This window comes from Prenolepis imparis, unplaced genomic scaffold (assembly GCF_030444845.1).
Source record: "Prenolepis imparis isolate NDT839.2.m4 unplaced genomic scaffold, iyPreImpa1.0 SCAF_8, whole genome shotgun sequence".
Lineage (NCBI taxonomy): Eukaryota > Metazoa > Arthropoda > Insecta > Hymenoptera > Formicidae > Prenolepis > Prenolepis imparis.
The window spans coordinates 14,675,349-14,694,471 of record NW_028141166.1 but is presented as its reverse complement, the minus strand read 5'-3'; the positions used below and the strand labels follow the sequence as shown (position 1 = coordinate 14,694,471).

The window sequence follows — 19,123 nt, the reverse complement described above, 5'->3', positions numbered from 1 at the left end:
AGTGTTGCCAACTTTTGCCTATCTAATCTTCTAATTCTATGTTCACAATCGTAAATATTTCGTATATTTGAATATTAACATTTAACATATTAATGGATATAATATATGTATTTGTGGAATTTCTTTATATTCTTATATCTCAAAATATTTCATAACCTTTTTACTTCACGCGGAACTATCGATTGCGCAATGCGCGCGCTAAAGGAAAAGGATAAGGTTGGCTAAACTGATCATATTTACAATACAAGATTTCTCTTCGAATCTACAAGTTCTACAAATAGTTATCTTACAAACTTTATATTTTCTGTTTTTACAATGTTTCGATCACTTGCACCACTGTATTTACAAGGCAGAAAATTGGTAAACGTTTAAATCCATTATATATTCTATTAGTTTTGATTTAATATATATTTATGCATTTTGTCGATTCATTGCATGGAAATATGGTTATAATACAAGCAATATGTCTCGATATAAGTGCAAAGTCCGTTCTAGGTGTTCTAAGTGTTGATTCATAACAATATTCAAGACAGAATTCTTTATTTATAATTGTATGTGTCATATAATAGAAGAAATATTTGAAGAAATAAAAAAATGTACACATATATCAAATATACATCAGAGTATATACACGTATACATTCATTAGAATGTGCAAAACATAAAATTATAAATAGAATTGAATTTGATCGCGAATCGTCTAAAGCGGACTTAATTATAATTCTTGTCTTTTTAATATGATTAATATTTGTCTTTTTAATATGATTAATATTTGTCTTTTTAATATATTTACAGCTTGTCGCTGCAACTGGGTCATTGGCAAAAACAAATAACTCCTTGATGAGAGAATCTATTCGTAATTTCACAGTGAGTTCAAAGTTGTTAAGCAATTGGCCACAAATTCAGAGACCTGCGCCAGAATTTTCTGGTACCGCAGTAGTTAAAGGCGACTTTAAGGAAATTAAATTGAGCGACTATAAGGGGAAATATGTTGTCCTCTTTTTCTATCCGTTAGACTTGTAAGTAATTCAGTTTAAATTGCTATTTATTGTTTCCATAATATTTCTACAACATGTAATCTTTTTGTATCTTATTTGCAGCACATTTGTTTGTCCAACGGAAATTATTGCATTTAGTGAAAGAGTCTCAGAATTTGAAGCGTTAAATACACAAGTAATTGGAGTATCGACAGATTCGCATTTTAGCCATTTGGCATGGATTAATACTCCAAGAAAACAAGGTGGCCTTGGAGGAGACTTGGGTTATCCTCTTTTAAGTGATTTTAACAAAGAAACATCAAGTAAATACAACGTTCTGTTACAAGACGCTGGAATTGCGCTTAGAGGTCTCTTCGTCATAGATAAAGAGGGAATTCTTCGGCAATTTAGCATCAATGATCTTCCGGTTGGTAGGAGCGTCGAGGAGACATTGAGATTGATCAAAGCTTTCCAATTTGTTGAGAAGCATGGAGAAGTGTGTCCTGCAAATTGGCAACCAGATTCCAAAACTATCAAACCAAATCCAAAAGACAGCAAAGAGTACTTCGAGTCAGTTAATTAATTTAGGTAACATTTAATGATTTCTTAATTCTTTTTTTAAAGGTTCGGCATTGTACAATATAATAGATTATATTAAATTTATATGATATTGAATTTAATATAATCTATTAATATATGATGATCTATTAATATATGATGAACTGTATAATAGATTAATATTTTAATTACTTATATACAACGAACAAAATCCAAAAACATATATCAAAACAATCTAATACCATATCTATATGCTCCTTTCATATACATTTTGTGTGAACTTATGTGTGAATAAGGACTTAAGAGTCTAGAAGAGAAATTGTGCTCCAGTAATTCAGTAACTTAAAGAATAGATGTCGAGTGCAAAAAAAAAGAGCAATTCTCTTGAATTAGTTAATTAATATATTTAATTTAATTTTTTGTGGATTCTGTAATATTTACGTCGGATCTTTTTCCCGTTTGTGATTACAATTGATAAATGCGTAAATTGTATATACATTCTTATTGTTAGAAGACCGTCATTTACATTCTTTATTTAGATTAACAACAATTTGATCTATTTGGAGAATTATCATACAATCATTTTAAACGAAATTGTAAATCGAGACAAAATTCTCTATACCTGAAAATGATTTTATTTAAATTTTATTAGAATTATAATAAATTCATTTTTTTTACTTAGTACAAAGATTTTGAGTTATAATTGGAATATTATACTTTGTGTGATTGTGATAGTAAAAGAAATAAGCTTAAATTATGCTGAAATGTGTTTGTGTGTATATACACTTTAAAACTGTATAGATTTTATAGATTAAATCTTCAATTTCATGATATATAGACAACTTATAAATTTCAACATAATGTTAAATTATTTTTTTGTAATCAAGACTACAAAATATAATATTCCAATTTATAACTTAATTTTTATATATGTGTGTCCACATACATATTGACACAGATAATAGATAAAGTATATTTGAAAATATCATATGGCATCCTGCAGTTTCAATCTTGCATGAAGAGAATACATACTACATTTACTTTATTTATATATACTAAATTTATATAAATAATTTTATTTTTATAATATAAAATGTTCACTAAACATTTGTATTAATTTTTATATAAATTATTTCTCAGCGATGGTTGTTCAATTCACGTAAAAATATGATAGCGTAGAATACGATCAATTAGCATATGTAGTTGCTAAAATTACATTGCAATACGAGAGCGAGATGTATATGCGTGGATGCCATAAGATAATTAGAACGCAGCGCGAAAGGTAAATGACGGAATTAAAAGCTGTTACAATGTCAGTAGGCAGGTAAGCTGGCAGGTGCGTTGTTGGCACAGACTGCCGCTTCTAAAACCTGCTCATGATAAATTTAGTAGAGCGAGCTTATTATTTCGCGAGAAGAAGAGAGGATATACACGCGTCTCGAGGCACCACGGCGGCTCGGAAAGGAACGCCCCGGGAGGAAGGGATGAAGTAACCAGAGACGAGAGCCTCGGGAAGCAAAGAGAGTCGGGGCGCATCGCACAACGGGAGATCGCGAGAGGGAGAAAAACTGCTGAAAAGCGACGCCTGAGATAAACGGCTCATCCTCCATCCCTTGCGCCCGCGCCAAATCCAATCCTGGTACGCCACCCCCGCGTGAGCATGGAAATCTCGAGACTAATCACATTCGCGTCACCGTGTAGCGTGTTCGCGTCTCGCGGTACCGCCGTGTGCCGACAAGTTGTATGTCGCAGCGACGCGGCTTCATTATCGTCGCAAAGCGTAAAATAGGAGGAAGAGAAATTACCGCTGAAACAGAGATGCAGGGGTTACCTTGGGTAAAATGGAAAATGGAATTTCTTTTTATACTTTCGCGCGTACATATTTGTCTTTCATTTTTGAAAATGTATTTTCATATAAAAGCGATATCAATCTCTTGACAGAGATATAGGGAAGTAACGTAGAAGCGTGTGAGTGTAATTTTTTGTTTTTATTACTTGCTTGTTTTGTAGAAAGCAAATTGGTCCGTTAACTTTTCGATTTATAGATTTCATTAATATTTATATCAATATACATTGAAAATACATTTCGAATCAAGGGCAATATTATCCGTAGTTTTCCGAAATAATTCGCTTTGTACTCTGTACAGCCACGGGATAAGAGAAATTGCGACCATAATTGTCCGATTCACTATTATATTTTGCCGATTAAGTGGTCAGATTATATCGGTATTATATTGCAAAGTCTAATCGAGGGATTTCTTGTCCACCGCCCTCGGTTTACGGTCCTTCTATTGTGGGACAGTCGAGCGTGTAACAGTAAGGTTTCGGGTCCTAATTGTGCCTGCGCCCCTACGATCTTGGCAAGTGCTCTTTAATTTTTATTTTATCAAAAATTGTAATCACAACGGTGAAGATTTATTTAAATCCGACGATCTCTTAAGACTTCGCACAACAAATTGATATTCTCATAATATTTAGATTAGATTAATATTCAATAATGATTAACTGCTGATAAAGCCTGTATATACATATATTATTTTCAGAGTTCTCTGTTAAATTTATGACAAAATTCGAGACATGGTAAATTGTCATTATAGTGATAATGATTCTCATGATTGATCTTTTGCCTTCAAAGAATCTTTATTATTGACGCATAGGGCACATCTTTAGCGCTTTAAGCAGGATAGAGAGTTCGCGTCGTTTGAATATAACTCATATCCAGTCCCCTTCCTTCTCTCACCCGTCTCTTCAAGACGCCTAATAATCTTCCTACGCGACTGCTCGCGAAAGGAACATTTTCTTAAAGGAGCATTCAAGGCGCGCCTTGATGACGGCTATAGGTGGATATTATAGTAGCGGGGCTTACCCTCTTGGTGGTTTGCTACTTCCAGGAGGGAGTAAGATGAGTAAAGGAGGAGCAAAACTCGTGGGGTACGAGGGTTTTGAAGCGAGAAGACACGACGAAAGGAAGGGAAAACGGAAGGGTAGGGAAGGGGGGGGGATCAGAAGAGGATGCACGGGATGACAGCAGGGGGAAACGGGGAAAGGGCGAGGGGGTCGGAGGCGTGCATCCATCCATATCCATCCCGGGGTGGCTACCGGGACTTTGATTACTTGTTTTAATCTTCCGACTGCCGACTGGGCGAGCATCTGTCACTCAAAATCCGTAATTGCGCGCGGAGCCACCCCTTCGCCGGTCCACCGCCGGGGTTTTGCTTCTCTTTTCCTCCTCCCCCCCTTTCTCTTTCTCTCTTTTTCTCTCTTTGTCTTTTTGTGTATTGCTATTACTTCCTTATTGGTCGTTTAGCACTTTCGTTCAACCGCGAACCACCGCTAATCGCACAGACTGCGCTTTAGTAATCACAACGCTGCTCAGCAACTTGCAATCAGCTGGGATTTAAAGCCGGGCATTTCGTTTTTGTAAGGCGTCTTTTAGTCGAGCCAACCCTCATGATACATAGGTAGTGATAAAGTACTTGTTATTTTTTTCAGGATAATTTGTGCAGCTTTACAGTCCTACGATTTTACGTTCGATTTATTCTTAAACGCGTGTAACACCTATGTATATATTTTTCGAATTTGCATTGTAGAAAAAAATGTAAAATATGTACTTAGAATAATTTGCGTGAAACAAGCAAATTTAATTTATGACAAAGTAAACATTTTTATTTATCTCATTTTATATTCACACTCTATTTAAGAGACTTACTTACTTGAAACGGTTTGAAAAGATAAGAAAGAAAAAATACATTTACTAGCTCTTATATGTAATTTGAATACAAACAAGCAGTCACTCCTGCATCGTGTTTGTGTTGAATATATAGTCGGAGATGAGTATTAAACGAACAAACCCCTAGCGTGACTGTCCCCGACAATCTATCACCTTGTGTATATATAATACACGGCACCGCGCTGGTTGCTCATCAATTTGATGAAAAGATATTCCCGACACGCCATTGTGTTATGCAAATGCTTTAATTGTAAGAAATTCTATAGGCACAAAAGTCAATTATATCTTACACAGAGAATTTTCTCTTAAAATTTACCTTGAAAATCATGGTAATCGTGGGATAATATGATATGAAAAAAATTTTATGAGAATTTCTCTGATTAATATTTATCACAATAAAAATAATAATATCTATCACAATAAAATATAAAACATATTGGATTAATTTTACTATGCAGTTTAGTAAAATTAATTAAACATGTTTTATATTTTATTGTGATAAATATTATTTTTATTGTGATAAATATTAATCAGAGAAATTCTCATAAAATTTTTTCCATATCATATTATCCCACGATTACCATGATTTTCAGGATAAATTCTGAGAGAAAATTATCTTAGTGTACTGTTTATTGTACATTAACGTTAACCATTAACTGTATTATAATGAGAGTCAAATAGGAGTTCATCTCTGATATTATTTGAAGTATCGTTTAACTTATTTCTCGCTTACTGTATGACGTTTATTAAAATTTTGAAGAGCTTTTTTTATTTTGAATTTATAAATTATTTCGAAATGTGATTATAAATATATTCGAAATATTTTATATTTCGAATATATTTATAATCACATTTCGAAATAATTTATAAAATTTAATTTCTTTTATAAAATATTCCTTACAAAATATTTCATATTTGTTTTATTTATCTATTTTTTTTTAGAGATTTATGGCTCTCTATTGCGCTTACTCTATTCACTTGCTCGTGCTCCTCAGGGTTAACTGAGATTGATGCGATCTCTATTACATTCTCGGATAATATCCCTGCAGATGTACGATCGCGTAATCTCGGCGATCCCGATCATTGTAAGCGAGAAATAAGACGCAGGTCGTGCAGCGCGCGGTCTCGATAGGATTTCTGCTGCTGCTGCTTCTCTAATTGTCGGAGTCATTCGTCCTCTTCAAAAGGAACAGATGCACCAGGCTGTATTGAAAGACGACTCTATCAGGGATCCAGGGGGGGTCCCGGTGCTCGTCTCTTGGGGTTATTTTCAGTCGATTATCCCCAGAACGCCGGGGTCAACGTTGTGCTTTAGAAAGCGAAAGCGCAAGAGAGTAGACGAGTCTATTAGCGCAAAGAAAGGACGTGCATTTGCGTACGTCAGTTCTTTGGAGAATTAAAATTTGAGTATTGAAGAAATATATTATATACAGGCTGCCCCAACTTTTCCACATTTGCTTTTGTATTTTTGATATATGTTTTTTGACACTTTTTATAAACGTGTATATCTTACATAATATATTAATTAAATATATACTAAAACAACACAAGCATGCGCTTCTTCGATTTGATATAAAAAAGAATATTTTTATATAAAATTTCTTTAAACTTCATTAATATTTTTTGACAGAAATCAGCTGATAACTGTCAAATATATTAATCGAGTTTAAAGAATTATGACATATTTTAATTTTTATAACATATTATTATTTAAAAAATTAGCAAATTTTAACGCTTTAATCAATTGATTTCTGTCAAAAAATATTAATAAAGCGAAAATTTACTAATTAAATTTTAAAATAATAGTAGGTCAAAAATTAAAATATGTTGTAAATAATATGTTATAATGCCTTATCTGCGATTAATATTTTTTGACAGAAATCAGCTGATAACTGTCAAATATATTAATCGAGTTTAAAGAATTATGACATATTATTTAAAACATATTGTTTTAATTTTTATAACATATTATTTTAAAAATTAATTAGCACAAATTAACGCTTTAATCTGATTTCTGTCAAAAAATATTAATAAAACGAAAATTTGCTAATTAAATTTTAAAATAGTAATATGTTATAAAAATTAAAATAATAATATTTTATTTTATTTTATCTTATTTGTTACAGGTAGCATTGCTGACAAACTGCGTCGAGTTTGACTGCGAGATTTTCGAGTGTCGAACGGACGTTGATTCGTGCGATTGTAGTTTTCGCATTGTTACTTCTCATTGCGCAATGTACGCGAAATACGCGTGTGTCTCACGCGTCGCGTCGGGAGTGCCGTGTAAAGTGTCGGGCGATCGTAATTATTCGTGTTTTTGCGAGTGTCGCGAGTGCTACCATGGACCAAGAGAGGAGGAGGAGGCCCGGGGAGGCATCGGGCGACAGCGGGGCAACTATAAGGTATGCAAAATAAATATATAATAACATTTCTTTTAAGAAACATAATTTTTGTTATATTTGTTTAAGTATCTCTATATGCATATATGTATATATTTTATTTGTTATTACAGGTAAGATTTACATATAGGAGAGGAAGAGGAAGCCCGGGAAGGCATCAGACGACACTGGGGCAAGTTTGACTGCGAGATTTTCGAGTGTCGAACGGACGTTGATTCGTGCGATTAGAGTTTTCGCATCGTAATTTCTCATTGCGCAATGTTCGCGAAATACACGTGCGATTCACGCGGCGCGTCGGGAATGCCGTGTAAAGTGTCGTAATTATTCGTGTTTTCGCGAGAGTCGTGTGTGCTACCATGGACCAAGAGAGGAGGAGGAGGCCCGGGGGGGCATCAGGCGACAGCGGGGCAACTGTAAGGTATTGCAAAATGAATATATAATATTTCTTTTAAGAAATACATAATTTTTGGTATATTTGTTTAAGTATCTTTATATATATATGTATTTTATTTGTTGTTACAGGTAAGCATTAGTAATAAGAGAAGAGGAGAAGGAGGCCTGGGGAGGCATCGGGCGACACTGGGGCAATTGTAAGGTAAGCAAAATAATTATATAATAACATTTCTTTTGAGAAACATATAATTTTTGTTTAAGTATCTCTCTATATATATGTATATTTTATTTGTTACAGGTTGCTGATAAGCTGCGCGCGAGATTCTCGAGTGTCGAACGGACGTTGATTCGTGCGTTTATAGTTTTCGCATCGTTTTTTCTCATTGCAAGTGCAATGTACGCGAAATACGCGTGTGTCTCACGCGTCGCGTCGGGAGTGCCGTGTAAAGTATCGGGCGATCGTAATTATTCGTGTTTTCGCGAGTGTCGTGAGTGCTACCATGAGAGAAGGAGGAGGCCCGAGGAGGCATCGGGCGACAACGGAGCAACTGTGAGGTATGCAAATTACCTAAAAACATTTTTTTTAAAACTACATTGAGATATTCGATTGTTTCCAAACTTTCAAAACACCCTGTACACACACATACATCCCCCCCTCCTCCTCCACACACATATGTATATACATAATTTGAATATTTTGTTTTCAGATCAATGTGTGTGCTGTGTACTACAACTCCGCTATTGCACGTATCGGTGAGTGAGAAATTGTTTATTTCGATCGAGTTGAAAGTATTATAACATCCCTTTCTAAAAAAGGCATATTAAGTTCATTCAAGTATTGTTGCATCTTTTCCGCGATGCTTATTAACTGTCTCGATTCGCATTATTGCGCGTTATATTCGTAGAGTCGAGAGTCGAGAGGCTGTCATTGCGAGAGTTAGTAGTTTGACAGTTCATTCAAAATAAAATAAAATAAAATAATATGTTTTAAATAATATGTTATAATACTTTAAACTCGATTAATATTTTCGATAGTTATCAGCTGATTTCTGTCAAAAAATATTAATCGTAGAGATAAGGTATTATAATATATTATTTACAACATATTTCTATTTTAATATTCTTTATATATTATTATTTTAAAATTTAATTAGCAAATTAACACTTTAATCAGCTGATTTTTGTAAACAATATTAATAAAGCGTTAATTTGTGTGTTAATTAAATTTTAAAATAATAATATCTTAAAAATATTAAAATAGTAATATGTTGTAAATAATATGTTATAATACTTTAAGTTCGAATAATATTTTTTGACAGAAATCAACTGATAACTGTAAAATATATTAATCGAGTTTAAGGAATTATAACATATTATTTAAAACATATTATTATTTTAATTTTTATAATTATTCTTAATTTAAAAATTAATTAGCAAATTTTTTAGTTTTAATCAGCTGATTTCTATCAAAAAATATTAATAAAGCCTTAATTTGCTAACTAAATTTTAAAATAATAATAGATTATAAAATTTAAAATAGTATAATATATTGCAAATAATATGTTATAATGTTATAATGCCTTATCTGCGATTAATATTTTTTGACAGAAATCAGCTAAATAAAGAGTTAATTTACTAATTAATTTTTTAAATAATATGCTATAAAATAATATAAACAGCTGATAACTGTCAAATAATATCAAATAAAAATAATATGATATAAAAATTAAAATAATTTTTAAAATAAGAATATGTTATAAAAATTAAAATAATAATATGTTTTTAATAATAACTATTTTACATTTTATAATATATTATTTTAATATTTAATTAGCAAATTAATGCTTTAATCAGCTGATTTCTATCAAAAATAATTAAGTGTTAATATAAAAAATATAAAGAGTTAATTTGCTAATTAAATATGAAAATAATATGTTATAAAATGTAAAATAGTAATATGTTGTAAATAATATGTTATAATGCCTTATCTGCGATTAATATTTTTTGACAGAAATCAGCTGATAACTGTCAAGAATATTAATCGAGTTTAAAGAATTATGACATATTATTTAAAACATATTATTTTAATTTTTATAACATATTTATATTTTAAAAAATAATTAGCAATTTAACGCTTTAATCATCTAATTTCTGTCAAAAAATATTAATGAACCATTAATTTGCTAATTAAATTTTAAAATAATAATATGTTATAAAATGTAAAATAGTAATATGTTGTAAATAATAAGTTATAATGCCTTATTTGCGATTAATATTTTTTAACAGAAATCAACTGTTAAAAATTTAAATTGAGAGTTTAAAGGATTATTATTACATATCATTTAAAACATTATTATTTTAATTTTTATATCATATTATTTTTATTTGATTTTATTTGACAGTTATCAGCTGTTACATATTATTTTATAGCATATTATTTAAAAAATTAATTAGCAAATTAACTCTTTATTTAGCTGATTTCTGTCAAAAAATATTAATTGCAGATAAGGCATTATAACATTATAACATATTATTTACAATATATTACTATTTTAAATTTTATAACCTATTATTATTTTAAAATTTAGTTAGCAAATTAAGGCTTTATTAATATTTTATGACAGAAATTAGCAGTTTAAAGCGTTAATTTGCTAATTACATTTTAAAATAAAATTATGTTATAGAAATTAAAATAATAATGTTGTAAATAAATGATTTTATGTTAATGATTAAATGATTGCGCGACTAAAAGGCTAAACGTAGTGCGAAATTGTTGACTCGTACTACTTAATCTATCTAAATTCTTACTTTGCGCATAATAAAATTACGATATATAAAGTGCGTGTTATTTTTTATTGTTTTTAACTCGCATTTATGATTTTATGTTAATGATTAAATAATTGCGCGACGAAAAGGCTAAACGTAGTGAGAATTGTTGACTCGTACTACTTAATCTATCTAAATTCTTACTTTACGCATAATAAAATTACGATATATAAAGTGCGTGTTATTTTTTATTGTTTTTAACTCGCATTTATGATTTTATGTTAATGATTAAATAATTGCGCGACGAAAAGGCTAAACGTAGTGAGAATTGTTGACTCGTACTACTTAATCTATCTAAATTCTTACTTTACGCATAATAAAATTACGATATATAAAGTGCGTGTTATTTTTTATTGTTTTTAACTCGCATTTATGATTTTATGTTAATGATTAAATAATTGCGCGACGAAAAGGCTAAACGTAGTGAGAATTGTTGACTCGTACTACTTAATCTATCTAAATTCTTACTTTGCGCATAATAAAATTACGATTTATAAAGTTCGTATAATTTTTTATTGTTTTTGATTGGCATTAATGATTTTATGTTAATAATTAAGTAATTGCGCGACGAAAAGACTGAATATACTAAGAAATTGTTGACTCGTACTACTTAATCTATCTAAATTCTTACTTTGCGCATAATAAATTTACGATATATTATATAAAGTGCGTATAAATTTTTATTGTTTTTGATTGGCATTAATGATTTTATCTAATTAATTAAGTGATTACGCGACGAAAAGGCTAACCGTAGTGAGAAATTGTTGACTCGTACTACTTAATCTATCTACATTCTCACTTTGCGCATAATAAAATTACGATATATAAAGTGCGTGTTATTTTTGACTCGTATTTATTATTTTATGCTCATGGCAGAGTAATTGCGCAACAAAAAGGCTGAATCCTTTCTTTTTCTAAAAAAGTCCTTTTCTAAAAAAGATATGTAAAATCGATACTCGCATATATCAAAGTTTATTGTTGTCGTTTTTCCGCGATGCTCATTGGCTGTCAAGATTCGCGTTGTGTGTTATATTCGTAGCATCGAGGAGCTGTCATCGCGAGGATTAGCAGTTTGACAGTTTGTTCAAAATAAAATTAAATAAAATAATAATATGTGTTAAATAATATGTTATAGTTCCTTAAACTCGATTAATATTTTTAACAGTTATCAGCTGATTTCTGTCAGAAAATATTAATCGTATATAAGGTATTATAACATATAATTTACAACATATTACTATTTTATTTCTTACAACATATTATTATTTCAAAATTTAATTATCAAATTTTCGTTTTATTAATATTTTTTTACAGAAATCAGCTGATAACTGTCAAAAATTTTAATCAAGTTTGAAGTATTATAAAAAATATATTATTTGAATATATTACTATTTTAAAACATATTACTATTTTAATATTTTTAACATATTATTATTTTAAAATGATTATTATTTAATTAGCAAATTAACGCTTTATTAATAATTTTTATTTTTTTAAAAAGCATTAATTTGCTAATTAAATTTTAAAATAATATGTTTTAAAAATTAAAATAGTTATGTTTTAAATAAATGCGTGTTCGAGAATCATCATTGACCGCTCTGTGTTATACTTATGTTTCAGATAGTCGTTCAGAATATTCAAAAGACTGCTACTTCAATTAAGGGACTCGGTTTAACACGAAAGAAAGTACCGCACGCGCGCGGTAGAGGTGGAGCGGTTGTATCTTATCTCTCACATTTAATCATCATCGGGCTGGTCCCAACCCCGACGACGCTCCTAAGCTTCAGTAATTACTTAGATGGACGCTTCGAGATCTTTGGCGGATCTGTAACGCGAAACAAACGGCCGACGATTCCGACGTGGCGATTATATTTAAACTCTTCCTCGGCGCTACGGGACCCCATCTGACCCCGCGAGAGTTTTAAATTCGCAGCATTCAGAGGTAAGTGAATCATTGCTGTCAGAATATATGCGCAGAAAAGTTGTTATAAAATAATTGAAATATTAATGAGAAAAATGGACTCTCAGTTTGAGATACATATGTGTAAAATTGTGTGTGCTCGCGACCCATTTAGACCCCTTATTCTTTGTTATCTTACAAAACTTATGACAAACGCATAATTATTTTTTAATCATAAGTTTATAACATTTAGTGCTGAAAGAGGAGAAATAAAAAAAAAAAAATAAAACTTATTAATTCGGCTTTTATGAACTATTTAATTATTTGGATGGCAAAAATTAACAAACTATTTTTTCATACTTATCATATATGCATATTAATTCTATTTTCTTAAATATTTAGCAGAACACATTTTTTAAAGTTTATATTAATAGCGCGGAGTAAATTTTTATTGCGGAAAACGAGAGAATAATATTTAAATAAAAAAAAGCATAGTTTGTGAATTGAGATAATTGTCGTAATATGAGCGATTAGTTAATGATTGACGCGAATGGAAACGATATTCGCCATTCGATGAGAAGGCGGTTGATCGAGAGGTAGACTGATAGATAAGTAGGCAGGGGTATCTGTCTATTAGCTCTCCACCCTGATAACGGAGTTGCTGCCTGATCCTCCTCCGGTCCCCGGGCGAGTGCTTCGTTAATTAATCTGGCAGCAACGGACTCGGCAGCTCAAAGGCACCCTTTTTCGCCCAGATTCATCCATCCATTTACCGATGGGCCTGTATCCGCGAGTGTACAGACACTTTCTTTCTCATTCTTTCCCTGGATATCTCTCTCGTTTTCGAGATAAAGATGTCCGAAATCGAGAATTAAACGATCATAATGTGATTCAAGCTTGGCAAGCATAATGAGATGATACAAAGATGAAGTGAAAATCGGGCTGAATACAACAGTAATTATTTCGAGATAATTTTTTTGCATTCTTTTAATCTGATTGAACCTATTTTTTTTCTGTAGGAAAAAATAATCCATCAGAAAATTTTAGTTATAAATTAACAAAAAAATGTTTTTAATTACGTATTAGCAAACATTTTTTATAACATGATACTCATTTAAGAAGATAATCAGCGACTCGTAATATATCTCGTAAAAATAATTAAACATGTTTAATTTAAAAATTCTATGGATTACAAAATTTATTCGAACAGCTGATTTTGTTATTCAGCCCGATTATTCATTTTTATCCTTGTATTCTGTATCGTGAATGGTAATATGATCAGTCATAGTACTTAATTATTGTAATATGAGCATTATAGGCCTTGCGTATGCAATAGAAGCGGATAGACAAGCATTGTGCGTTGCAGGTATTATGTGCAGGTATTGTGCTTGTTACGATGTTAGGCATTTAGCTTGATAATTACTGTTTTTCAAGTATTTGTGCTATGATACAGGATTAGTACATTTAAATGTAATTTGCATGTGCACGCAAAAAAAAAATACGAGTACTTACGTGTATTGAATAGATTAAACTTGGAATTAATTTACGTTTTGGAATAATTACTGTTTTTTATGAGTTAAACATATCTCGTAAAAATAATTAAACGTTTAAAATTTAAAATATATAATTAAAATAATTTAATATTTTATTTTTAAATATTAAGTCATTAAATCAATTAATACTTTTATTTATACTAACAATTTTTTTTACCGGAATCTGCGATGCAAATGACACAAAATAGCTAGGTTTGAAGAAAATTGTTTATTGTAAAGATCTATTTAAAGTAAATTTTACTGCGAAATCGTGCAAGATGCATGTCACGCATAAGTAGAGAGATAGAAATAAGTAAATTATTAATTATCATGAATGGATGTGTCCAGATTAAGAGAATATCTTTAGCTTTAATACGATTTACGTAATTAAGTCGCGTTCAAGATACGTATAGTGGTGTCTTTGACGATATAACCGACGAGAATCAGTAGTCACGCTTGCGTTTGCCGCAATTTGCATTTCCGATAAGCGCAAGAGTGGGCGAAGTCGAATTCAGCATCGGGAAATCCGACGCTTGAGCAGGCTGGAGAGAGATAAAAAGGGGCAAGAGAGAGGAGGGTGGCCGTATCCCACCCTGGCGCTGCCAGATCGAATTGCTTTTCCAGCGGACGGACGGTCGCGAGATATCGAATGCGCGTGAATGTACGAATACTTCGTATGTACTACTGCCTACCTATACACATGCGTATATATATATATATATATATATATATATATATATATGCACACATGCAAGCGTAACGTTAACGTTATGTTGTATAGGCGAGGAGGAGACCGAACCGCGCGTGTAGGGCGCGGCGCGCACCGGCATAAAAGAGCAAGCGAAAAAGGGAGCCTCTTTTTAATCTAGCGACGATTCGCAACCCCCGGCTCCTTTTATAGTTACGTGCTTAGTGCTTATACCCATTGACTCTCTTTCTCTCTCTTTCCCTCTTCCTCTCCCTTTCTCCCTTTTCTTTGTCGCCGCGTCAGACCTCGTATTCGCTACCCCGAGACGAATTCTATCGTCCGCTTCGAGAACTACTTCAACCCCGAACGTGGACGTTGAAAACCACGCGTATGTTTAACTTGATGCTAGAAATTAGAACACGTGAAGATAACGATCGATGTTAGCGGTACAATAATTTTTTAAAGATATGCTGATTTTTTTTCTCCGCATTGAGATGTGCATTCGTATTTTACACATTGTATATTTGCAGCGCAATTTGAACTCGTACAAACAAGGGGAATATTTCTAGCATCTCTAATGAGATATTGAAGTTTCCAAGAAGTTAGATATAATGCCAAAACATTACACATTTGGCATAAAGAATGCCGTGAAAAAAGTTAAACATAAGATCGCGAGGGACGATTAGGGATACACGGACAAAAGTTTCTTTTCCAACATGAATACATTTTTATGGAGTATCATAAATATTAATATAACCCTCGGAGGAAGTCCCAATGGAGTACAAAACGTACTTTGACATTGGTTCTTCTGTTACTGCACGCGTATAAAAATGTTACTCTAAAAAAATTACCGTCGTAAATTTTACGATCTGTAGAAACAGTGAAAACAAATTGCGATTTTCTCAAAACACATAATTTTTGTCAAATTTCTTATCAGAATGATACTCTCTGTTACTATATATATACATAAAGATATTATATATTTTTATGTATATATAATAAATTAATATAATTGAAATATCCAATATAGAAGAATTTTGTCATATATAAAAATATTTAAAAGAAGCTATCAAAATAATTGCAAATCTTCAAAAATAATGATAAAATACAATAGTAAGGAAACAAAACATATCTTATCGAGATCTCTCGACTGCAATTTCGTCGCGTTCTCCGGGGATTAGTAATGCGATGTTAATCGAGAGCTCGATGCATTTATTCATTCATTTCTACGTTTATCGTTTCCTTTTACGGAAGATCGTGTGTGTGCGTGCGTGCGGTTAACGAGCTCCGGATCGCGAACGCCGGTTCTTCGGGGTGTGGCTTGCGCTGCCGTGCGTTTTGTCGTGCACACCCGCGGCATCAACGATAGATTTTTCCAAAAAATTATTCCATTAGAGTAATTATCCGGCCTCGAGTCTTCTTTACGGACGGGTAATAACGGTCACGGAACGATCGCAGGGGGCGATAATGGGCCGCGATAAATCGACCGTACGCTCACCCTCTCGCTCCGAGAGACGTCATCTGCGGTGGTCATTCGCGTTGTTTCGTGTCGCTACAGCTGTTGTCGCAAAGTCATCGCCGCGTTATCCCCCTTCACGGTAATTAACTCGATTAGCCGATCGACGAGGTTGCGAGCAAATTAAACGACCTTCTCTCTCTGCGGTAGGCGCGACAATTAATTTCTTATCAATCCGCATCTCTCATTGGGGTAATTCAAGTTAGACATGAAGATGGACATCTTTAGGATAGTGTAAGGGTTCTGTAATATCGGTGATTTACATAAAGAGACGTAGGAATTATTTTTCACCGATTTTAATGACTTTTAGACATAGGTATAATTCATTAAAGTTAATTTCTTTGAAATTATAAATTGGAAATAATTTCAACGTTTTACATATCTTTATTTTTGTCAGATTTTAAGATGAAAAAGCTGTCTATATTTGAAAGAGACTTTGATATCAATTATTATCATAAAAATAAATCTGGAATGGTAATGCTGTAATATATTTCATCTCTATAAAAAAGTTTTTATTATTGCTATTAATCAGAGGTAATCGCGATATAAGAATAGAAAAAAAAAGAAAAAACTCATCGGTTCCGGCAAATTTTGTAAATTCAGTAATGTAATATGATCGTCACTTACGGGCTCTTAAAAGGACGCGAGTTTTGAGTCCGTTGTCATCCCCTTACGTGTTAAATTACTTTGGGACGCGATACGATAGGAAAATAGAAGAGGGAAGGCGTGATGGCGCGAGAGGGCTGCAACTCGACTCCGGATTGCCGGTGACAATGAGCTGGTAAACTTTCGATCCTCGACAAACACGATTTCGATATGCTTTTAAAAACCGGAAAATTTCTCTTCAAAAGGGAGTAATACGACGAGGGTCAAGCTAATCGGTGCACACACGCCACGTTTCAAAAATGCAGCTTTAGATAATAAGCTTTAGATAAATTGAGAAAGATCGGAGCATTTTTTCTGCATTTTAAATCGTTGTTAAATTATTTCAAGTTGTTTTTAAATGTACAAGTTACAATTGTTATTTTTTTCTATCAATAGTATTTCGATTTGTGTTTTAATATTCTAATTTTTTTAATTTGCTTTTATCTTGCTTATTTATATATAATATAGATATATAAAATCTATCAACATACTTGTTAAGCAATTATTTTATTTTAATATATTTTTGATAGATTGATAACGATCCATTATTATTATTTCATTATCTTTTCTTTGGCTTATATTATTTTTATATTAATTTTATTTCTAATATTACAATTTTACACATGAAAATTCATATCAGTTATTAAAAATGCTCTGTAATAGCTTTGCAGGCATAACATTTTAGATTAATTTAATTTGAAAAATGAGTCGCGCTGCTCATAAATTATTGAACAATATTGCTGATTGAATGTGGTAAAAATTACTTACTAATTTCATAATTAATGCTGAGCACTTTGAAAAATTAAATAATAATTGATCTCCGAATTTTATACATATATCCTTCTCTCTGTATATGTAGGCAGTTTCGATATGTTTCTATAACGAGACGTTTGTTTCCCTTTTTTTGTTTTTACAACACGATGCGTGAGTATAGTTTTTCGCTATCGGCTCTCCGTTTTACGAACAACAAAAGGTCTTGCGAAAATGTTTGCGGATAGTCTCCCTGACGAAATATATTTTTGTGTACGGTCGTCTTCGTGCGCAGCCATTAGATTTGACGCACTCTTGGAAATGGATCGGACTTACACGATGTAACAAACTTTGAAAATCTCGTTACTTAAAGGAATTTTCGTTGCTCTTTTTCAAGTTAATATAATAGATTATCATAGATTTTTATATGGAAATAAAATATTTTGTTTACGTATAAAAATAATAAAGATATAATAACATTTTCTTTTACTTGCATCTAAAAACAGTATTATATGTATATCAAAATAAAATTTTTATAAAAAAGAAATTAATTTTTAATAAAATTGTATATTTTATTGTTTTAGGGAGAATTTATCATTTTTAATGCATACTATAAATACATTTCTATGGGTACAACATATTTTATAATATCTAGGATATTTATTGGATATCTAGATGTCACGCAATATGTATATTTAATCATTCAATATCCAAGAGATATATCAATGAATTTATCTCCCAAATATTCATCTCCTGTGATTGTATGTACAACGTAAACGCAATTGTATAGAGCTCACGTGTAAAACAATCGCGTATGCGGAAACAGATACGTAAACGCGAGACGCTAGATAATATCCTCGATACTAACAATTCCCTCTGGTCCATGAAGGATTACTGCGTGCGGGTGTTGCGAGCGGGAAATTTACAAGAAGTCGGTAAAGCTGTAAATGTTATTGTGCGAGATACAAAAAGGCAGAGATGAACAGAGAAAGATAGAGCGAAAAAGAGAGAGAGAGAGAAAGGTTCATAAAGGTAGATCAGAGAGATCAGAGGCCATCAGCAAAGAGACACACGAAGATGCGATGGCGCGAGAGCGTTGATTGAAGTGCACGTACTTACGCGCGCGTACTTACTCGGATACGCTGTCACCGCATCATATGGATGTGCAACGGATGCGGAATGTAGGCGATGCAGATGCATTGTCGTCGGT

The 19,123-nt window shown here is 32.0% G+C and overlaps 1 protein-coding gene across 2 annotated transcripts in view; it reads left to right on the top strand.

Annotated features, from left to right (window-relative positions):
• Positions 1–227: 227 nt before the first annotated feature.
• Positions 228–19,123, top strand: part of Tpx-3 (thioredoxin peroxidase 3) — a 25,715-nt gene continuing 6,819 nt past the window's right edge. Inside the window, exons 1-9 of one of the 2 annotated variants that reach the window (XR_014425953.1) lie at positions 228–360; positions 795–1,018; positions 1,100–1,564; positions 7,391–7,666; positions 7,777–8,081; positions 8,186–8,258; positions 8,355–8,611; positions 8,764–8,809; positions 12,503–12,824. Coding sequence is in view for 1 of the 2 variants with exons in the window: in XM_083044885.1 (XP_082901011.1) it covers positions 316–360; positions 795–1,018; positions 1,100–1,559 (729 nt within the window). In the remaining variant the exon portion in view is untranslated. Of the gene's footprint in view, positions 361–794; positions 1,019–1,099; positions 1,920–7,390; positions 7,667–7,776; positions 8,082–8,185; positions 8,259–8,354; positions 8,612–8,763; positions 8,810–12,502; positions 12,825–19,123 lie in introns of those variants that run through there. The other variant, XM_083044885.1, reaches the window with a different exon arrangement.